Source organism: Cygnus olor, chromosome 5 (genome assembly GCF_009769625.2).
Source record: "Cygnus olor isolate bCygOlo1 chromosome 5, bCygOlo1.pri.v2, whole genome shotgun sequence".
Lineage (NCBI taxonomy): Eukaryota > Metazoa > Chordata > Aves > Anseriformes > Anatidae > Cygnus > Cygnus olor.
The window spans coordinates 64,875,111-64,899,311 of NC_049173.1; the positions used below are offsets into that span (position 1 = coordinate 64,875,111).

Below are 24,201 nucleotides of genomic sequence, written 5' to 3' on the forward strand. Positions count from 1 at the left end.
TGAGAAACTGCTTCTACTGGCATATGATTTCCTTGTGGTTTAGCTTGATTTAGTTTTGGCTGGAATGGCAATTCAGCACCTGGCAACTGGATTAAAGGTAGGAGGTTGTTCTGTTATCAGTGATGTGCAAAGGAGAGCAAGGGCTGCCTGTAAATGCAGACAAACTGCACACAGATAGACATGGGATCAGAACAATATTTCCAAATCCCTTAGTACTGTACCCAGAAGGCCTGGCTGAAAGTATGTAGATGTTTTCACATGCCAGGGGTACTCACAGTGACATGCTAGTTTGAAATTCTGTGCGTTTGTGCTGAGGCAGAACATAGAAGGTGTGTTACAAATTATGTGAGTTTCAAAAACAAGGTTTCAGCAGTCAGGCAAGTGATGCTTGTGTGGGGTTGTTTGGTGTGTGACAATATCCGAGTATGTAAGGATCATGAGAAATGCCTAAATGGCTGGCTACATTGGATTTGCCTCGTAGCATTTTGATGTTAAGCTGCAGGAGATGGATAACACTGGAACAGCACAACTAAACATGCTTTGTATCTCCATTTTAGTTACCATAATGTTAATAGTATATTCACTAAACATGTAGGTAACATCAGAGCCTCTTTTCAGATTACTTTAGAATTGTTTATAGATAAATTTTTCAGACTTTATAGGAGGGTCTGTGGTTTCTTTCACTATGCATGTAGTTCTGTGCCAATACCTTAGACATAGCCTTTCTCTGGTAAGGTATGTTACTCCCCTCACTTCCAATGTAGCATATAAGCTTTGCTTGTCAGGACAGTTCAGGGACTGTGTGCTAGTCATCTGTCCTCATTGCTGTCAGAACGGCCTTCAGATTTCATAGCCAAAAAGCAAGCTGCTGCAATGGAGGCTCTTTTTTAAATGAGGTGTAATTCTGTGCTTGGATGCCCCGGTCCTTCTCTCTCAGATCTGGCATTAAAGGATAAGGGAACTGTGCTCCCATTGGATGAAAAAATGTGATAGCACTTACATCCAGCAGGAGTACTGCTTCCTCAGGCTTGTATGTACAGCTTGTTCGTTAGCATCACCAGATAAAATGCAGTGTGTTCTTTTCATGATTGATGTGTGTAACTAAGCAAATTGAGGGCAGTCAGTAAATGCTTTGTTTAATTTGTTTTAGTATCATTTTGGTTACTCGCTACTCCAGGGGCAGCTCCCAGCAACCCATTTTTATAGTCAGAAGAGCACAAGGACTTCTGTTACAGGGTAGAGTTCACCTTCCTATCATTCTTGCCAGTTGCAATGTAGCAAGAAATGCTATGTTTAAGGTCTTGATAAAGGATGTAGAAAGCTGAGCTATGCATTTATGCATCTTCTTTCTCTTCCATTATTGTATTTTTCCTTTCTTTTTGTCTGTTTTGGCAGTACAGTGCAGTGTGTTCTTTTTTCTGTTGGACATTTATCATGTAAATTTTTTTTGGTTCCACCACGGATTTGAAATCTTAAATGGATTTGAGAAAAAGCGTTTAGTGCCTGAGGAACACTGTAAATGAATCCTGAACTTAGAACAAACATGGATTCAAAGCTGTCTAAATATTCCTATCAAGGGAAGGAAAAGTGAGGAAAAAAATAACACAGCACATTCAACTTAACTCTACAGGAGATTTTCTAAGGATTGCACTTGGAGGTATTTTGCTGGCAGTAACTGAAGAAAATTTACTAGATCAGATATAAATCACTGATAACATTTAAAAGAGCTAAGTAGCTAGTAAGGTTATTACTCGTCTTACGACTGTATTGGGAGAACGACGTTTGGGATGTACTTTGAATGAAAATTGCGAATGCGTTGTTTCAAAAGCCTTGATATTAACTGATTGTACACCCATGATTTAGACAAGAGCAAAGGGCAGCAGATGACAGCAAGTACCTTAGGGTAAATAAAGAAGGATTGTAATAAACTAAAGAACTGTATAAGAATGGATGCAACTAGTTATGAAAACTTCATTTTCTATATTCTAAATCTGCCTATATAATAAAACTGTGGCTGCCTTGAAAATAAAGACTTCATTAAGTAAGTAAAGAAAAGCAGCTGTAAATATGCATATAGGGTTAACATATATGTTGAGATTTTTATTTTCAAATTGAATGATTTTGGTAATTTTAGATTAAGTTGTGTTTACTTGGGTTTGTGATCTTATTTGTGATACTATTATAAATAAATTTATTTTTCTCCCCAAATCTTTGCCCTTACTTCTTAAGTGATTTGGGTTCCTAGAACTTGTTTTCCTTATTTCATCCTCCCGCCGGTTTAGCTATGCTTTCTTAATTCCTTATTTCTGTTTATTCCTCAAGACTCCTACAGTGAGTATTTTAGTAACAGTTAACTGGAGTTAGTCACATCAGTCTTGGTAATCAGATCTCTCTATGTGCTGCTCCCAGGGAAGTGTGATACATGCTGTTTATGGAGTGTCTGGAGGTCCTCTCCAGGCACCTGAGAAGAATCAGGTAAAAACTGTTGCCTGTCCAAATGTGTGCTTAATGAGTAATTTAAGAATACTCTGCAGCAATGTTTGTATTACCTCTGTGGATAGTCCTTCAAGTCCATTCAGCCTTCCAGTTGTGAAATGGTTATTTACCTGCAATCTTGTGTTTGCTTATTTGGCTTCAAGGTTTGACTTGGACTACTGCTTTTCTTTATTTTTTGTTTCAGTTTGCTTGCTTACTTTTACAGTTGTCAAGTTTGTTTTACACTATTTTTGTGGGGGTTATTACTCTAAGAATAGAGCACCTGGGGAGGTGGGGAAGGTGCTGTATAAACCTATGAAGAATACCACTGTTTTTCTCATAGGCAACTGCTGGCACATTATGCCAGAGAGATTTCTGCTCAGTTTTTAAAAGCAAAGGTAATACCAGTGCTATTGCAGGGTTGAACACTGGACACCTGTAAGATGCAGTGGGAAAAAACAGCTAGGGACAGCATCTGCTTTATGATGGATTTGTAGTTTTAGCATCAGGTGTTCAGCCTTTGACTGGAGGTAGGAAGAAAGGAAGGAAAATGCACAAGTTGTAGAGGTTCAACAGCTATATGAATATCAGCACATGCCTGTCTCACCATGTGTGGCTTTGCACTATCTTTCCCATTGGGAAATAAACTAGACTTAGCAAGTATAATCTGGCTGATCAACTTTTTCTTCGTCGTCTTTTCCATATTTTTTGCACCTCCATTCCAACTGCATAACTGCCCATCTGCTAGAGCAAATGTTAAAACATCAGTATTTACCATTGTGCTTTGCTCCTTCAGCATCAAGCTCCAAGGAATATTTGTGATAGCAGAAAAAAAATAATCTTGTTTGTTCTCTGACTTCCAAGTCTTATATTCTGTTTCTTCATAGAAGAGAAAACTCTAGGTCACTTCAAAGATGGATCCATTGTGTTAATACCACTTCTTACAAAGATGATAAAACATTGACTCTGACACAATAGTCTCTCTTTTGCCATATGCTGTAAGATACTCAAACTTTTCTGTTAGATCAAAGAACTAAAGAGAGAGCTGGTAACATAAACTAATTTGGGAGTGATACGCAAAATTTTTAGCAAATTAACACTCATGAAACCCAGTTTCTTGAAGGTTTTGGAAGGCAAAAGTGAGCTCTGGACTGCAAACAAACCCCCTTGTTATCCCACGGTAACATCTCATCTAATGAAAAGGAGAAAAGCTATGGCAATGAGAGTAGAGAATCCTTTCCATCAGCTTTCTTGAATACTAAATAGATCAAAACAGTAAGATGGCCTACTTGCCTAGGCACAACATACACAGATTGGAAAAAGGGAGAATGTGAAGTCAAAGTAATTTGATATAATTTGGACTTTACTTTTTTAGAATAGTGAAGTAAGACTGATGAGAAAAGATAACTGCTGGGAATTTGAAATGATTTACTGATGCTGTTTTTGTAGTATGTTTTTTTTTTTTTTTTTCTTCCCTGTTTGATCTCTACCCAGGTAAATGATCTCTATAGCAAAGCATATGAATACAGTATCACGTAGAGGAAAGTAAAAATCCAGGTGATTCATTTTGCTAGCATGATGATTATCTTTCTTTCTCGACCTCTTAATTAAAACAAGCTGGTTCCAAATGGCTGCTGAATCTGACTAGGTATGTTCAGCATAAATACTTATAGCACAAGATCAGTTTTGGCAAGTTGCTGCCCATAGGAAAGCTTTTAAATCTTGTCTTTGCAATGCTTGTTTTATACTGTTCAGCATTTAGAAAGGCACTTTCAGCATCCAGTTTAGGTGGTAAGATAACATAGGTTTACAATGCATGTGTGAGTTCTGAGTGCTACTTAAATGAATGCATGAACAGGCTATTTGTGAGGTTGAGTATCAGTCGTACTTGTGGAGTGTTTTGGGGATCCGGACTGATTCCTCATAGCATGAAATTAATGCTGTTCTTCAAAGTCAATGTGTGTATGCTGACTTAGGCTAGGTGAGGACTGATGTCTGTTAGTAGCAGGCATTGGCACACAAGTTTGCACATTATTCCAGTACTTTCATGGAAGCATTTGGCTCTGGATTTGAGTAAGAACTGCACACGCTGATCTTCAGACTGGGGGAAGCAGCAGGAGCTTTCAACTGTGGTTTGTCACTGGTTATTCAAGATTATCAGGAGACATATTTGGAACTATTTTTAGTATCTCCTCTTTGCGAGCATTTCCACAGAATTCACAGTTTAAGTGATAAAGACATTTCACTCTACAGCTGAACAGTGTCTAGGAGAATATAGGAAATTACTAAATAACAAAAATATGATACACAGAGAACTGTTAATAACACTGAAGATAAAAATATAATCTTTGGTGGTTTGTTTTGAATTGAAATAAGCACTATTTTGTCAATGTCATCTGACATTGCAAAACATTCACAGCTGGTATGAGAATCACTGTCATATATGAATACAGGTGATCTATCTGTTTTCAGAAAACAAACAGGTCTTCTTGAGGTTAACTGTTAGCATGGCAGTTCTGGAGCAAGCATTGAAGATAGGGGAAAACAAGACACTGAGACTTTGACTTTAACAATGAGAGAAGTTTAGGGAAGTTTTAGGGAACTACATTACGCAAAATTACAGGCTGAGGTTTACTGTATTGTTTGTGTGTGCTGACAAGAGTTTTCATGCTCCTGCCTGGCTGAGAGGTGGCAAACCTGCAGCCATTGTGCTTGATTTTGTGCTTGTGGTTTGGGGACCGGATTTACTTGACTGTAGACTTAATCAAGTTACTGTCTTCAGCCAAGCATTTTTATGTCCCAAAAGGCTGAGGCATGAATAGCCCCATGGATTTAGCTGAACAATCAGACTTACCTTTTGTGGATAAATGAGGGAACAAGAGATTGCTGGATAGCTATGGACGTGGGTTTTGGGGCACCCAGGCTTAGCTGTCAGAAGAGGTGGTGGTGAGAAAGTTTCTGGTGGTAAGAATGTTTAAGTATTCTAAAAACTTTGTGTACTACTACTTACAGAAAGTCAGTACCTCCAACATGAATACCACTGACCAAGGATGTCAGTAAAGGATGGAATTAATCTCCTAATTCTTTCTTCAGATCTGACCAAAGTCACCACCTTCTAAACTGTGGGTCTGTTTCCTTAGAATCACTCTTTCTTTTAAAAGCCAAAGAAAACTCCGCTTACATCTGACTTTTTGCAAGTACTAGGTATATGTTGTTTTCATATTGTAAGAGGGAAATATATATATACATATTTAACTGGAAAGTTCTGTCCCATCAGATATGCACTTCAAATAGATGTATTTCACTGGAAGCAATATACTATGATGAAATATATACTTCTGTGAGGTTACGAGAAGTTTACAGGTGCTCTATCAACAAAGATCCCCTTCTGAGACTATGCATAATGAGACTGAATTCTGGTGAAGTAGTTACTTCCAACTGACACTGCAAAGCTGACTTTAATCAATAAACAAAAAATACATTGCTTTGCTGTTTCGGAATGTAGCTGTCAATGACATTGCCAAGCCCCATGTTCTATGCTTTTAAGTATGTTCATAATAAAGGTGGGGTGCGTAGGAAGAGAATTTAAGAAACACTCCAGCAAATCAGTAGAGAATACAGTTATTCAAAAACCTTAATGATCGCCCCCTGAGCCATTGTATTAGCACAACTATTTTGTATTCCATTTTTAAGAAGTTATTCTGACTTCACCCTGTGTAAAATGTTTGATGGTTATTTGGACAATAGATTAAATGTGAGAAGCTATGTGCTGCTTTTTGGTCTGTGTTAAAAACACAAGCAGCATTGAAGGTATTCTGGGTAGCACAGTGATAAAACTATGTTCCAAGTCTTTCAGTTCAGTGTCTTGTTGACATGCCTTTAAGACTGTGGTTGGATGAAGTACACTTTAATGTGATTTTTCTTTCTGCCAATGAACAGTCAGTTTGTGTTTATGCATGCCTGTGTATATACACACATATTTTATCTATATCTATATATAGATATAATGTACATTTGTGTGTGTACGTATATAAATTTAAGTTATAAGCAAAACTGTGGTGCATTCTCTGGATGTGTGACCTTGAAATCTGAATGAATCCCTTGCTCTGTATCTCCAGCTGAGTATCCAGTGTTACCCAGTAGAGTAGCAACAGCTACTTGCTTTATTCCCACTTTTGCAACTGCCTCTTGGTCAATGTATATAAAAGTGATGGTTGTTGACTGATTAACTTCTTTTTAGTAAAGACGATGAAGGCAGTACAACTAAGACCTGATGTTGGTGGATTAAATGCCTCAATTTAAATTTCAGGTGTTACAAAAAGATGAAACCAAAATACTTATCTCCCTCATAGCAAAAGAGGACAATATTCTACAAAAGAGAAGCCCAGAGAAGCACAGGAAGGACCAGGCACGTGAGGAGACTCCAAGAGGACTCCTGAGTCCTCTTGTTCAGGTTGTAGCTGGGAATGAACAGGTGTGGTCTTGGTACTCCATGCTCCTGAATACTTCTATCCTTGTAAAAGTAAGCATGTAAACAAATAAATGAATGAAGCTGTAGAACCTGGATCTCTTCTGGAGACTGTACAGCCTAGTTCCAGAGGTATTACCTAGGGATCTCTGACACAGGCTAGACCCTATTATCTTCTTTCCACAGATATCCAGGTGTTCTGCTGCACACGTGTGCTCTTGTGGGCACCACAACTCCCCTCCTCTGTGTTGCTGTTGTCTTGCCCCACATGCAGCTGTTGTGAGAAGACGCATAGTGGAATTTCTTTAGCCTTTAGAAACCACAGTAGGGGATACCCTCGTGAACAATGATGAATGATAGCTGAGGAGATAGAGGAAAATAAATGCATATTGTCCATAAATATTTTAAGAAGTACAGTAGGAGGATTGCTCAGGGTTGCTTGAAATTTTCTTTCTCCGTTAATTGTCAGTATATCCTTAGCAGATAGTAGATAAGTTACAGTTAATTGCAAAGAAAAAGTCATCAAAATATATTGGGCGCAGTTCTGTGGCAGCTGGAGGAAGAGGGGGCTGACTCGGTCGATCTTTCTGGTATTTTGGTCTCTGACCATACATAAGTGAAGAGGAATAAATCAGCACTGCTTTCCAAATAATTTGGAGAATATTCTTTTTTTCCCCTTAAGTGCTAGTTTTCCCTCTTTAAAACTATTTTATAAACTATTGCAAAGGCAGATCTGGGAATGTTTTTATTCTTTGAGGCAACCGATGACTGAATAATGCTTTAAAATGTTCTGAAAAGTGAAGATAGGTTGTTCTTTTTCACTCACTATGGTGATTATTTGTCCTTTTCAGTGTGAGGCATTGCTGCTCTATGTATGTAATTTCTGTGTAACTAAAAAGAAAGTGACAATGAGGCAGTTCATAACACAGTGCCATATGTAGCAAAAGATGGCTGTGTCCTTCAGCTATGCTTGTTCAACTGTTTTTGTGTGGTTCTTTTTTTTGTCTTTTTTTTTTTTTCTCCAAGAGAAGAGGCATGCAAAAGAAAATGTGTTTTGAGACCATATGACTGCATCGCCCTGCCCTGAAGCCTTGGTGTGTTTACTGAAAGGAGGCTTAGTTTGTATCATGACACTTCATACAAGTTCTGTGGTTTTTCTGTTTGATCGTGCAGTTTCCTCCTCATTCATCTGGTCTTCAGGAAATTCTTACTTGCATGTGAAAAAGAACTCAAGTTGGTCAGTGGCTAAACTTGGGAATGATTATAGAGGTTATACATGCCGTGTACTGAGCCTTCTCCCATCGGGATGCTTAACATGTTCCGGCATGCAGGATTGGCTCGCATGTATAGCAAAATACATGCAAAATACCTCCTTGTGGAAAACCTCCTGTTTTCTCCACAGGGTGAAATTTTGCCCAGCTGTGGTACCTTGACACTCCAGTTACCGACGTTCTTTCAGTGTTCTACTTTTAGTGTGAGTTTGTAGCCAAACAGGCCTGAGGGACCTCTGAAGGCGGTCGGAGTGCAGGTGTAAAGTTGGTCTTTATTGGCTGTAGCTGTTTCTGTGTTGTTGGCTGTGCATTTTCTTTGAGAAGCTAGCATAACTACATATAGCAGAAGGTTGCACACATATAATTAACATGCCACATGACATTAACCAGTCATTAAGAACAATACTGTCAGCTGGTCCTGAATGTGAAGCCAGTCTGCAACAGACAATTTGACACACAACTGGCTCCAAAGGAGGTTATGACTGTTTCTTAAACTAACAAACACATTTAAAAGTCCAAATAGAATAATAAAAGAGGCGGAATTTACATACAAGTAAAAGCAGCTGGAAATAAAGAGGACAGTAATCCTAGTGTTCTGGTTTATCTCATCAGACTGTTTCTTCCTTTCTGCATCCCAATCTTAGCTGACATGAAGTGATACGGCATTGTATTCAAACCTCCTTAAAGGTAGGGAGTGAAGGCAGAGTGAATTCTTACTTTTTGCTGCTGCCTTTGGCTGAAGCCATTTTATCCAAGTCTGTGGTAACCAGGGAACAGTGCACTGAAATAAAAGTTGTAAGAACTAGAAACAACTAGACTGAAGGTGCACTCATTGAACTGAGCCCAACACGGCAGGATTTCTTGTCTGTTCTCGTATCAGAAGAGGGGAAAACTACTTGGAAATCTTGGTGTTGACCTAGATTGAGCAAAAAGGCAAATACTTTTGTCCAGAGAATGTTACAAATGTAAAAATAGGGAGTGATAAGGGATGAAATACAATAGTTGATTTTAAGAAGCTACCCTACTACAGCTTTCTTTTTACCTGTGGTGGAAGGAGTGCCAGGAAGTAGGTTGTGCTCCATGCTTTATTCTGCTTGCCTTGGCAGGATTTGTCATAGACACAGCCCACATCTGTGGGGTGTGTGGTGGCCAGTTCCCGAGGGAACTGGAACTTCGGGTGGATCAGCCCAACAGCTGCTGCTGGGAAAGCTGCTTGGGCAGCACTGGTGGTGGCACAGCACTCTGAAGTAGTCTGCTCATGTCTAAGGTCTTCATCTCAAGATACCAGGAGTAACGTTGTTGCTGCTCATCTGTCAGAGGTGGCAGGAGTAGCAGGCGTTCTCCCCTGGAGAACAGCATTATACAACTCTTTCAGATCACCACAAAGCCTTTTTTACCATCAGCGCTAGCCAAGTGAGTCTGAAGCACTGGCTACTCAGTTGTAATTAACTTACAGAATTAGGAACAGTAGTATCTGGTACCAAGCTGTATGCGATAAGCATTGGCTTTTTTGGGTCCTTACATTTTGAGAAAACAAACAGGGGAGTAAGTGAGCATTATTAACAGCACAGCTGTATGGTGATTGTCTGTATTTCGAAACTGGCATTCTTTTCCTGTGTGATAAACCTCCTCCAAGATGGCTGTACCTCCACGGAAGTACATGCCCCAGTTGGAATTTTTCATAGCCCTGACTCTATTCTCATTTCTAGTGAAGGTAGGTCAGTGCTGAAGTTCAGTAGCTATAGAAGTGAATGACCTTATTTCCAGTTGGTTGAAGAGCCAGCGTACGTTTCTGTGTTCACCTTTCAGATTATGGAAAATGAAAACTATTAACTCCCTCTTTGTGACTGCCTTCTATCTTGTTTATAATTTCTTTTATATCTTCATGCTCCTGACTGGGGAAGGGGGTGGGGAGGACATAGCGAGAAAATGCTGGACTGTAGACCTGCTGCTTAACTTTTAATTTGCTGTTTGATTTGTCACTCAGTTTGTAAAGGAGAACATGTCAATAGTGTGTAAGCCATTACTTGGCTTCTCTAGGGAAGCCGTGAGCCAAAATCATGGAACTTGTACAGCTTGTATTGTTAATGCCCAAGGAACTGGCATCACCTCTGGATCACTGGGCGTGACACATGCAGAGCTGCATAGCACTGGCCACCCTTTCCTCCCATGTGCTTTGGCTGCAGAAGGGCTTTTAACAAGTCTGGGGAAGACTGGTACTTGGCAGATGCTTGGAAAGATCAGGCTTGGGTTAATGAGAACAGTGAAACCACCACTTAATTTCTAAGCTGATTTCCCTGGAGACAGCTAGACAGTAATAGTGTTTGGACTTTTTTATTCAATAAAAGTTTGAGTTATAAATATTCTCCATTTGTTTTCTATTTACAGTTGTAAAATATTTTAGGATAGCCTACCCATCACCTATCATTCAACACCTCTAAAATGCCATGAAAACATAATTGTAAAATAAAAATGTCTATTTTCAGCCCACAAACCCAATTTCCACACACTCACAAAATAAAATCAAAGGGATAGAAAGGAGGGGAGAGAAGGAACTGGGAAGGAGAGGGAGATAGGAAATACAGTACAGCAGGCAACAATGCAGTATTTGCTACACAGTAGCAAGAGAAATGGGTAAAAAAAAATTAGTCTGCTATGATGACAAGCTTTTCAAGACATTTGTTATAGACCAGCGCTGTCCAGTGCATTTCTGTAGGACAAGTTGAAATCCAAATTCATTTTCATTGTTTTCCTGCAATTCCAGGCAACGCTTGGATTTTCGGTTCTGGATTGGACCTCCCTTTAAAGATGGGGAGAGAAAAGAAATGTTTAGATTGTGATCTCATAGCATTGCTACCATATAATAATATAGATTAGAGAACATTCCAGTGTCCATCTACTGAAGTCCACTGCTACTGTGGAAAAGTACTGTTAGAGACATGATAGGCACTAGGTTGGATTTGTAGTGAAGGTTCCTTCTGTCACAGGCTGGTTTAATCCTTAATGCAGTTTAGAATACTTTCAATTGCTTGGTTAGCATTTCAGCAAGTGGGGTGTCTAGAATCAGGCTGCATTTCTGGCTGTGCTATTTAATGCGGGCCAAAAGCTTTCCTGTTCACTTCACTTACCTAGCTTAGAGGCTATGCCGCACCTCTGAAACATGGGGAAAAAAAAATACAAAAGAGAATGAATACCTTGGCCAGGGATGTCCCATATATAGGATAAAATGCAAAAAATAATTTATTCCTTGAATTCTGAAATGAACAGTCTTCTCTAATCTTATGTTGCTATTCCTCAATATATACTCTTCATTCAGCCATCAGCTTAATACTGCCGTGCTGAAGGCCCTTCTCTATCTTCACTGTGAGTAGCAGCAAATCTTAAGTCATTGTGGTTATCACACAATTAACTATAGACCTAAAGAACAATTAAATAATCAGATAGATGACCTAAATTACATTTTTTCCTTTTAATTCTGGCTTTTTATTGAGAGTTTAATCCTCTCTCCTATGTAATAATGATAACTTGTACACATTGTCTGGGAAGTTTCTTCCAAGACACACAGCACAGAATATTTTACACAGTAGTCTGAAAAGCTGTCTGTCTCTAGAGGATGTTGGACGTCCGTAATAGAGAATTACTGGCTTAATCTGCACATCAGAGAATGGAGTCTAAGTCAGTACAACCACATTAGTACAGCTGAAGTATAGAAAGAGCAACCACATATTTAAATTGCGTATTTGTACAATGGGGAGTAATAGTTGATATCAAAAAAAAAAAAAAAAAAAAATCCCCCCCCAAACCACAATAGCTTACCAGTTTGTTTCAGGTCCGTGTTACAGAAAGTCAGAAGTGTGACAGATCGCTATTATAATCACAAGAATATTTGCATAAATCCCATAGAAGTGCTGAGTTTGCTCTTCAGAGAAGGCTGTTTTTCAGACAAGGGTACCTCATTCCATTCAGCACAGGCTCTGCTTCATTCAGCCAGGTGACAAGGGGGAGTCTCCTCTCATCCTGTCACCCCAGTCATACTTAGTAAGTACTTTTTCTGAGAAGTGACATCTAGAAACATTTTGGGATTTGACTAGCTAATGAAACACAGAATTAGGTTTGAAAGCTGCAAGGTTTAAATATCGCTTTGGGTAAGAGACCATTTCTAGAATAATACACAGAATTCAAAACATGAGGCTCACATAAATTCTCCTTGGTAGGCCTACGTGCAGAATCTAGATATGATTTTCACCAGTTACTTTACTAGACAGCCAGGCATACACTAGGCATTTTAATATACCTCTCCAACAAAATGCTGAGTGAACTGTATTTTTCCACTGCTGTATAAGTATTATTGATATCCATATTAATAATGGTACTTACTTAAATGTGGCTGTATGGTGGCAGCATAAACTCTAAGCTATCTATAAGCACTGTAACTGTCTGACACACAGAAAATTCATTTGAAATAGCTATGACAGGAAATTAGTCAAAGCTTTATTATATGCTATTTGTTCACTTATCCTCCCCCCCCCCAAATTACTGTGGCCTGCTAAAGCTCACTGAAGTTGGTGAGAGTTTTTCAAACAAATTCAGTGAGCTTTGAATGAGGGCCTGTGGATATAAAACTCAACATAATGAATATTTTCTCTTTGACAAAAATAAACTTTTTCAGATCAACTACTTGAGCTTCCAACTGGTGCTGGAGGTGCTCATGTTTCTGTCACTGAAGTTAATTAGTTCTGTATCTGTCTCAAGCATTTACATATATCGATTAGGCATTTTCTCAGTGCTGGTGTCCAGGACATCTTCAGCTTAGATCTTGAACAGAAAAAACAAGAGAAAAAAGTTGGCTCAGAAAGCTAACCAGCTATGGGAGAGTGTAGTTCAGGTCCCTTCTTTGCCCAATTTTTGCATCTGAGATATGAATGTAGGTATGGTACTTCTAGAACTTGCCTGTCCTTTCTAACTCATTCGCATTAAGTGAAGGAACAGAATTCATTCTCTCCATTTTATGGAAAGCATGACAGCTAAAATGCAAGTGTTCCTTGGTAGACCTCTTCTTGCTTCTCCTGTCTGCCCAAATGCTGTGAAATGAACTCTGTGATGTCCATCCTGAGAATTTTATGCTTATGAGGAGAGCTTAGTAGATGCTCAGGTCTGGCCCTAGTGTGGAGTTATCTGTCTCTTCAGCAGCTGGGCTGGGGCATCTGCTTAGTTTGTTGGCTGCATTTTGTGAATCCTATTCTTTGGTGCCTATTTTTTTTCTCACCAAGGAATGTGTATGGGACTTGGTCACCTAATTACTGCTCTGCTACCTAGAGCAAACTGTAGCACAAAGTCTTAAATACTGCCTTGCTGAGTTGAAATGTCTTTCTGTCCTTCTGCCTATTGTCCTTCATCCTATTTGTTTCAATGATCAAGGGTTTCTGTTACTTGAACACGCCCAAATGCCTTTCACAGTTGTTGAGGCTTTCAGGAGATAGGAAGAACGCTCACAGTGGAGACAGATGTTTTTTCCTCTATTCTAAATCACGGAGAGCACACCTTGCTATTACAGTGAATGCATACATGTGAAATACTGTACTACTGGCAGCTACAGAAAGAGAGTATAAACCACTCCCAACCCCCCCCCCCCCCCCCCCCGCCTTCCTTTTCCTTTTCCTGATTCAGCTTCTTTTTAACAGAAACAAGTGACTTAGGACAGAAAAAAGGCAGAGAAAGCTCTTTTTGATAAACTGTGAAGCGCTCTGTAGTGGCTACTGAAAATCACTCTGCTGAGTACATTGAAGGCTTCTGTATGGAACACAAAAGAGACACCAAAGTTTAAGTAGTGGTTAATATGTGTGAGCTGAATGTTTGAGACAGCAGAGGTGCTTTTAGGAAGATGATTTTTTTTTTCCTACAAAAGGGAAACATAAAAGCTCCAGTCCTGTTAGAAATGGAACAACTCAGCTTGGGAGAGATGTGAGGTCTGTGCAAGAACCATGGCTTAATCCCGCAGAGAGGGTGCAGTCTACACAGCTTTGGTTCCTTTCAGTAAGCATATAAATGAAAGAATTGCTCTGAAGTACAGGGAGAAGGGTTTGTACAGCAGATAAAATTTCCTCGTTAGATTACTTAATTTTCTTGTGCTCATTTTTCCTTCATATGCTTAATGCAAGTCTGTTGTAGTGGTATTATTTTATTATCTCTAGGGTGATGACAGTGTACTCACTATATGTTGCAAGGCCTGAATTAGCTGTATAATTCATTAAAGCACAAGAACTGAATAACTCCACTTCAAAGCAAGTAACCACATGATACTCACGGAAAGCTAATACTACATTTTGCAGCTCTGGTTTAGCCTCCAAATTACAGCATCACTGAATAGCTTCTGCAGTCTGTCAGCATCATGTGCATTTAGAATCCTAGAACCGTATATAGATAAAGGTGTTATTTAATTCTTTATTTATAGCTATTTTAGTAAAATGTGTGTAAAACTTGACAGTCATATTTACTGCTCAGAAAAATGGTCTATTGTAATATTACACTTCAGGCTAACTGAATGTGAAAGGTGAATTGTCTGCCTGTCTGGTTCCCTTTTAACCATCCTAGTTAAGACCTCTACTTTCTAATTTAAAGGCAAAAATTTGGTAGCTTGGGGTAATGTATTTTACAATGATACACAGCATACGATTCTATAGGCTGAAACAAATTACAGAGGAATTCTGCCCAGTTGAACAGAATTAGGATTAGCATCATTGATGATGAGGGACAGCGCAAAGGCAGTAGAAGTTTCAGGTGGATAAATAAATTCAGGTCAAGTGTTTTATAAAAACATACTGAGTGTGACAGCACTAGTAAGTTTGACTGAAAATTTGATGGATGTTGCGGTGTGGGTTGAAACAATTTGAGAAGTACAAATGCTCTTAACGCCTGGTACCATTAGACCTTATAAAAATGATTTAGTGGTTCATAAGCCTACTTGTAGATGCTATTTCAAGTCATCCATCCTTTTATGGTCAATAGCTATTGGAATGTGTGCTAACTCAGGCTCACAGAACAGTGGCACACAGTAATACTTTTGGCTTCCTTTAGAATTATTGTGCTTTCTGCAGATCTGCCATACCTAAGTGATTTCCTTTTAAGTCTTTCACTGAAGCAGAATTTAGCCAATACTACAGCATCTAACAATGCCTTGTGATGTACCTGCAAACTCTAACATTCTGCAGTACAAGGATGTTTGGTAGGCAGTCCCATGTGTACTACTATGCAACTACTCACATGCTTTTAGAAAGAGCATCATGTTGCAAGTATATGCTTTTATATTCTAGGTTACAGCTGGAGTGATAACAACCTGTACAAAGTAATTATTCTTTATTGAACTGTCCTGTGGGTTTTGTTTTGGTTTATTGTGTGGTGGTGGATGCAGCATTCCCAAACCTTCCCCTTCCTATACTTGTTCTGCAGAGCAGCAGGGTGGGACAGGTCTCACAGAATCACAGACTCGAAGGGGTTGGAAGGGACCTCAAGAGATCATCGGGTCCAACCCCCCTGCCAAAGCAGGCTCCTTAGAGCAGGCTGCCCAGGTAGGCGTCCAGACGTGCCTTGAATATCTCCACAGAGGGAAACTCCACAACCTCCCTAGGCAGCCTGTTCCAGTGCTCCATCACCCTCACCGTGAAGTTCTTTTGCATGCTGGTGTGGAACTTCCTGTGATCCATTTTGTGGCCATTGCCCCTTGTCCTATCCCCACAAACCACTGAGAAGAGGTTGGCCAAATCCCTCTGTCTCCCACACCTCAGGTATTTATACACATTGATAAGATCCCCTCTCAGTCTTCTCTTCTCCAGGCTGAACAGGCCCAGGTCTCTCAGCCTTTCCTCATAGGGAAGATGCTCCAGGCTCCGTATCATCTTTGTGGCCCTCCGCTGGACTCTTTCCAGGAGTTCCCTGTCTTTTTTGTACCAGGGAGCCCAGAACTGGACACAGCACTCCACGTGAGGCCTGACCAGGGCAGAGTAGAGGGGGAGGATCACCTCCCTTGACCTGCTGGCCACGCTCCTTTTAATGCACGCCAGGATCCCATTGGCCCTCTTGGCCACAATGGCACACTGCTGGCTCATGGTCAACCTGTCATCCACCAGGACCCCCCAGGTCCTTTTCCTCAGAGCTCCTCTCCAGCAGGTCATCCCCCAGCCTGTATTGATACATCCGGTTGTTCCTTCCCAGGTGCAGGACTCTGCACTTGCTCTTATTAAACCTCATTTGGTTTATTCCTGCCCATCTCTCCAGCTGGTCCAGGTCTCGCTGAATGGTGGCACAACCCTCTGGCGTGTCAGCCACTCCTCGCAGCTTCATGTCATCGGCGTACTTGCTGAGGGCAGACACTATTCCCTCATCAAGGTCGTCAATGAAGATGTTAAACAAAACTGGACCCAGCACCGACCCCTGGGGAACGCCGCTAGTCACAGGTCTCCAGCCGGACTCTGCGCCACCGATCACCACCCTCTGAGCTCGGCCAGTCAGCCAGTTCTCAACCCACCTAACTGTCCACTCCTCTATCCCACACTTTCTCAGCTTTGCTATCAGGATGTCATGGGAGACAGTATCAAAAGCCTTGCTAAAGTTAAGGTAGATGACATCCACTGATCTGCCCCCATCTACTGAGCTGGTGATGTCATCATAGAAGGCAACGAGGTTGGTCGAGCATGACTTCCCCTTGGTAAATCCATGCTGACTACTCCTCATAACATTCTTCTCTTCCAATTGCTTGGAGATGCCATCCAGAACGAGCTGTTCCAACACCTTTCCAGGGACAGAGGTGAGACTGACTGGCCTGTAATTTCCCAGATCCTCCTTCTTGCCCTTCTTGAAGACCTGAGTGACATTGGCTATCCTCCAATCTTCAGGCACCTCTCCTGTTCTCCAGGACCTTTCACAGATGATAGAGAGTGGTTCGGCGATCACCTCTGCCAACTTCCTTAGCACACGTGGATGCATCCCATCGGGACCCATGGATTTGTGTGCGTTGAGCCCACTCAGGCGCTCCCCAACTACCCTCGGGTCAACCACTGGGGAGCCCTCCATTTCCCAGCCCCTTTCTCCCCCCACCAGGGTCGAGGAGTCCCAGGGGGGTAGTCCTTGAAGCAAAGACTGAAGCAAAGAAAGCATTCACTATCTCCGCCTTCTCGGCATTTCCCGTTACCAGGACACCCCCCCTTGTTCAGCAAGGGACCTACATTATCCCTAGTCTTCCTTTTACTGTTTACATACTTAAAAAAAAAAACAACAAAAAACAAAAAAAAAAAACCAACTTCTTATTATCTTTTATGTCTTTTGCAAGCCTCATCTCTAGGTGGGCTTTAGCCTTCCTCATCGCGTCCCTGCAGGCCCTGACAACACCTCTATACTCTTCCCAAGAGGACAGGCCCTTTTTCCACATTTCATAGACCTTCCTCTTCCTTTTGATCTTATCGATTAGCTCCTTGCTCATCCACGCAGGTTTCCTGCCCCCCTTCCCCAATTTCCTACTCTTGGGGATGCCCCGATCCTGAGCTTGGAAGAAGTGCTCTTTAAATGTAGCCCAGCTCTCACAAGCACCCTTGCCTTCTAGCAACCTAGCCCATGAGATACTCCCAAGCAGGTCCCGGAAGAGGTTGAAGTTGGCTCTCCGAAAGTCCAAGGTAGCAATCCTGCTTTTAGCCTTACTTCTTCCACCAAGTTCCATCTTGAACTCCACCATCTCGTGGTCGCTGCATCCCAAGCTGCCCCCAACCTTCACATTCCTAACAAGCCCATCCCTGTTGGTAAGGACAAGGTCCAGAAGCAACACCCCCCCCCCCCCCCCCCCCGCCTTGTTGGCTCCTCCACCACCCGCGTCAGAAAATTGTCTTCAACGCATTGTAGGAACCATTTGGACTGCTCATGCCTGGCTGAGTTGCTTACCCAACAGATGTCTGGATAATAGAAGTCCCCCATGAGAACCAGCGCCTGTGATCGTGAGGCTACTACTGGCTGTTTGTAGAAGGCCTCATCAACCACGTCCTCCTGATCTGGTGACCTGTAGTACACCCCCACAACAGTGTCTCCCATACCAGCCCACCCCTTAATTCTCACCCACAAGCTCTCCGCTTGTCCTTCACCCTCTCCCAGGTGGAGATGGGTACACTCTAATTGCTCCCTCAGATAGTCTCTCCAGGCTCTCTGGAATGTTGGTCCTTGCAGAACCAAGCTTAGTTGAAAGCTTTCATAAAGTTTCACTAACAGGTTTGCTATCCAGAGGGCTACAAATGGGACAGAACATCAGTACAGCTTGCTTTGCAAATACTAGTTATGTTAAATGCAGTTTCTTTACTAGAAACATTTGTACACTGTACATATACCATCTAACTGGGAACTCCTGCCCCATCATACTATTGCTACTGCAGAATTGGTGCTATGTACCATGTCACAGTCCTTAAACTTCCTTCAAAACCAGAGAAAGCCTTCTCTGACATTACAACAATAATAAAAAAAAAGTTGCATTAGGAAATTTCTGTAACATACCTTGTCAAAAAGTACTGATCAGCTCATAGTAGTTATTTGGCCTAAAAGCTCCCCTTATGCTTATTTATCGTTCATACTACACAACAGGCTCCTTTAATCAGGTGACATTTTTTACTGATCAAAGTGTAAAATTGTTCTGATTTCTGGCTGTATTTAATAGAACTTTACCACCGTATTTACTAAAATTGCGTCAGTAAGAATTCTCTACCGTCAGGACTAAATAATTTTCTGTTCCTTGTTTCTCTGAAGTCAGTTCGCCAAAGCTGTGTTTTGATGTATGAACAGCAAAACACATGGCAGACAAGGCCAGAGATCCTGCGTCACAGTTTGAATATTTTTAAAGGAACGATTTGAATGTGGATATGTGGCATCATTGAAGTGGAATAAGTAATTCACAGCAAGTAATTGACTTTGTCAATTCAATGTTTCTACTTGGCACAGCTGCCAGACATGACCCATGATGCTCAGGTTGCTAAAGTAGGTGTGATGGGTTCTGTAAGCTGCAAGTTGCTGTGTTGGGTTTCAAATTTTCAGAAAAAAAAATGTAGACAGGGAAAACAGGGAAGTGAGGTTGTTGCTTTAAACTGAAACAGGGCTCTATAGCCTAGAAATACTCTTGGGCATGCAACTTATACAGGATTTGGTTACCTGTAAAAATGAGGGGTTATTAAATGAATGCTGCAGGTTGTCAGCAGTCCTGAAAAATGAACTGATAGATCTGTTTAACAATTTACTATAAAGTTATAACCATTTCTTACAGTGCCTAAACCTACTTTTTTGTTCATCACATTAAAGCTCATAGTATTGTACTTAAAAAGGTGCTCTGGTCTTATCAGCTTGCCTAACCATGTCTATTTCTGAAAAAAGGTCTTAGAAAGTTAATAGGGGGTGTGTGTGTGTGTGTGCGCGCATGTACATGCATAGGTATTTACAAGGTATATTCAGTCTTGTATCATATATTCCATACAGATCATTGTATTCATTAGTCTCTAATTCTCTACTTGTACCTTAATTGGCATCCTCAGATATTTACATGTTCATTCTACCTTTGAGGTGGAAATGCTGATCTTTACTACTGCTTTGATACATTTGAATCAAAGAATGATTCAGTGATGAGGTGTATATAAAATAGACCTTCACAACACATCATCTTATCATTTGTTTCCCCAGAACATTGGGGTAGATTTTCAGTGACTGTTTGTGTGCCACATATAAGCCCCCCAAAAACCCCTGCTGGATCTTCAGAAGTCATTCATCTTTTTTATGGTCACTTCAGTATGGATCATGCTGAAGTAAGAAAGTGGTCATAGGAGAATGTCAGTAATCGATTCCATGCAGCACTCGATGTATTATCAGTATTGCCAATCTAAAGCTTGGAAATACTGGATGATGATACTGAGCTTATAAATTCTTATTTACAGTTACATATAGGGTATAAGTGTATATATAATGCTAATATAATGGTAATTGCTTAATTCCTTCTGAATCTAAAACAGTATGACAAATTTTCCAATTCTTTGGCCAGCAGGTGCTCTGTAAGTAAAGCAGATGCTATAATAAAATGCTATGATATATTGTTTCTTGTTCAGATCTTTCAAAATTAATTTTAACTATTTAAATTAAAATATTTCTCAGCAAAGAATACTGTTAGCTCTTGCTCTTCTTCAAAGAGACTTGGTTCCATTTACATTTGCCATGACTACTGTGAAAATAAGGTGTGCTTAACTGCTATTATGTGTATGAAATACTGTATACAGAAATGTTACATATTAAAAAGGTATTGTTTGTCAGCTATTTATGTATGTCACTATTTACAGTTAGGCAAATGAGAATCTTTACCAGATACTGTTTTTAAATGTGAATTTATTTTTTCAGTCCTAACCAAAATTATTGTTGCATATAATCTCATAAATTTAGGTGGAGTTGTAACAGTGATTGTCCAAGCAATTTTTAAATAAAAAATATTTTTTTCCTCCTCCTCCAGCACTCAGGCTCTGTGTACCGCCCTTCTCATGCTCAGGCAGCCATCTAGGCACTGATCTTACATCTGCTTACTGGTACCCAAGGAGTAAATACTGTGAAGTATCCTCTGACAATGGAATTAGATGCATCATTCAACAGGTACAACAATTTAATCAATTTACATCACATTTTGTCACATTTTACTACTGAGACTTCTAGCTGTTCAGATTTCATATAATCATAAATGCTAAATTTTCATACTGCTGTAACAAATCTTTACTACTGCAGCTGTAACACATGAAATGATGCAGCTTTATCTGCACATCCAAGCTGGTTTTTAGTAACCAGTGGACTGTGCAATCATTTATTGTTTTTGTTTAATCTAGATAGGCTACATGAACATAGAACACTCTAGGTTCCAAGGACAGCTATTTAAATGTGTATTAAATCTACAGGATGTGCAAATACACAATCCTGTTCATTAAAGTATTTAAATAAGAGCAATTAAATCTGGCAGGAGGAAATGCAGTGTCTTACAGAGAATGTAATTGGAATGGAAAACAAATTACAGAATAACAGCATAAAAATCAGAAACAGAATGTATGGATTTAAGCCTGTCAGTAATATTTTGCATGCATATATCAAGCTTCATCACACCAGATTACAAAGACCCATTGTTAATAACAAGATTAAGAAAATACTAACTCACAGATAAATATATTCACACCTTGACTGAAATGCAAAGAAGCTCTTTAGGATATGATAACTCAAAATGCATTTCACTACAGAAAATGGTGGTAAAACTAAGAAAATTGAAGTGGGTGTTGGCGTAGAATACATTATACAGACTGAAAAGACCATTAGGGATTTTTCAGAAAGTAAACACGAATCTTTTTTGTATCAGTAGTAGAGAGAAAATGTTTCTGACATTCCAGAAGAAACATTGGCAGAAACAGATAATATAGGTATATAATTTTCTTCATTAATTAATCAATACGTTCCTGTTTAAAAAATAAAAAAATGAGGAGTTTAAAATGAGAATCTTTCATCATAAGCCTGACAATTACAGTTAAATGTAGAATTTGTAGATGAAAATGTTGTCTGAAAATATTGACAACAAATCCAGATGATGATGTACTTGCACTGATGATCTTATGATAGCTAGGATTCACAAAATCACAGAATCGTCTAGGTTGGAAGAGACCTCCAAGATCACCTAGTCCAATCTCTGACCTAACACTAACAAGTCCTCCACTAAACCATATCACTAAGCTCTACATCTAAATGTCTCTTAAAGACCTCCAGGGATGGTGACTCAACCACTTCCCTGGGCAGCCCATTCCAATGCCTAACAATCCTTTTGGTAAAGAAATTCTTCCTAATATCCAACCTAAACCTCCCCTGGCACAACTTTAGCCCATTCCCCCTTGTCCTGTCACCAGGCACATGGGAGAATAGACCAACCCCCACCTTGCTACAGCCTCCTTTAAAGTACCTATAGAGAGCGATAAGGTTGCCCCTGAGCCTCCTCTTCTCCAGGCTGAACAATCCCAGCTCCCTCAGTCGCTCCTCGTAAGACTTGTTCTCCAGACCCCTCACCAGCTTTGTTGCCCTTCTCTGGACTCTCTTGAGCACTAATAAGATTACCTAATAAGAGTGGAGAAAAGGAAAAGCTAGCTTTATGCTATGCAGTTGATAATGATGAGCATCACTTTTCTGAATTCAGCTGCTGTCCTGTGTAACAAGTTGAAATTCATCTAGCAATAAATTGAATACCTTTGAGAACTAACGGTCATAAAAGTTGAACTCTGTAAGTTCCAGGAATGCATGCTGGTGAGATAGATGATTCACATATTGACAGCTGCTGAATGGTGAGGAATTAAAAAATATACTAAAATGAAATAAAAATAGGATTCTGTACGTAAATGAAAAATAGTGGGATCTGACTTATGTGATGGAAGTATGAATACCTGTGGGAAACTGGTTAAAGAACTTTTTTCTAAGGGAAACTGATTGCTAGAGTTAGTTAATGTGCAACAACTGCTGTGATTTCTCCAGGTACAGGAAATCTATTGAATTAATTGTCGGTGTTCAATGACTGACAAGATTTTTTTTTAATGGGCTAGGTTACTTTTAAGCATACTGATGAAAGAACTTTTTATAGGCATGCTGAGGTGATCATTTGGACAAAACAAATCTTGGCCTTCATGAAAGGAGCACATTAGGGGTCAGGATGTGACTCATGGTGTTACAGTGAACTGCTGACTCTGAATAGTTTGTGAAACAGCAAGCATTGACCACTGTTGGAGGCAGTCTGCTAGAAAAGGTAATTAATCTAGTTACTTATTTTTACAGTGTGCGATATGGCAAATTGCATATTCCTAGGTCTTACCTTTTGATTGGTTTTGAAGAATTCATCACTTGTGTACATGTTGCTTTCTAAGGTTCTTTCTCCGTTGCTAATCTGTGGAAAGTGTTTGTTAACATCCCTTTCCTCCCTGTTTTTGAGTGTGCATGAGATGCAGTATGAGGTTGCTAATGAAAAATCCTTTCACAGCATGCAACTGAAGGTCATGTGTGAGAGCCTGGTTCTTTCTCTTTTTCTCCTTATGAATGAAAATATTGTTCTAACATAGCATACCAAAAATGAATTTCCAGATGGAATGTGCACATTATTACCGCCAACCTTAGCAGAAGGAAATATCTAGCTACTCATGTTCAACCTAATGAGAAACTCCTTTCAACACTATTAGAAACCCCAAGATTTTTATCTTTTTCCTAAGAAAGAGGAGATAATTATCCTTGCGCATTTTAACAGATTGCCAGTTACTTAGGGTTTTTAAACTAGAAAAAATATGCATTCCTATTGCTTTATGAGATGTAATTCTTACTAAAATGTAACTCTCCTAGAAAACAAAAATATTGAATGACATTTTATTTTCTTGGGGGGTGGGAGTGGTGTGTTTTACTAACCTAGGTTTTCTAATCTGAATGCTCAATATGAGGGCTTACTAACTCATTTTTACCCAGAAACAGAACAGTTTGCATTGTCATTATATGCTTATCATTAAACCAATGGCTAGAAACCAAGAAATAAATTGAGTGCCAACTGATGAAAATTAAGAAATAAATTTTCACTGGTATTTCCACTGATGTGCATAATCTAACAAGGAAGTTTAGGTTGGGCTCTTTGGAACTCTGGTCACAATACCTGGGTATTGAACATAGCTTTTTCCTTAGTCCCCACAGAAAGCTGTAAGGTGATCAGAATTGATATTGGGAAAGGAATTTCCTTGCAGCTGCAGTGCAGATCTTGCACAGTATACTCAGACAATAATGAAAATAAACTATTTTTTGTGTTATATTAGGTATTGTCACTGTCAGATTCAGGGTACCTGACTTGATGGCCTGATCATCTCACAAAGTAACAAGCAATATATTCTTGTCACATACATCATCATTGCATCCTAATTTAATTGCCTTCCAAGTGAAAATTTTTCT

The 24,201-nt window shown here is 39.9% G+C and overlaps 1 protein-coding gene across 10 annotated transcripts in view; it reads right to left on the reverse strand.

Annotated features, from left to right (window-relative positions):
* Window positions 1-10,534: 10,534 nt before the first annotated feature.
* GALNT18 (polypeptide N-acetylgalactosaminyltransferase 18) overlaps window positions 10,535-24,201 on the reverse strand; it is a 318,100-nt gene continuing 304,433 nt past the window's right edge. For 7 of the 10 annotated variants that reach the window (XM_040559347.1, XM_040559346.1, XM_040559351.1 and 4 more), the window contains one exon: window positions 10,535-11,014. In XM_040559347.1, coding sequence (XP_040415281.1) covers window positions 10,897-11,014 — 118 coding nt within the window. In that variant the 3' untranslated portion in view covers window positions 10,535-10,896. Of the gene's footprint in view, window positions 11,015-14,518; window positions 14,619-20,716; window positions 20,828-24,201 lie in introns of those variants that run through there. The other 3 variants (XR_005820445.1, XM_040559349.1, XM_040559355.1) reach the window with 3 other exon arrangements.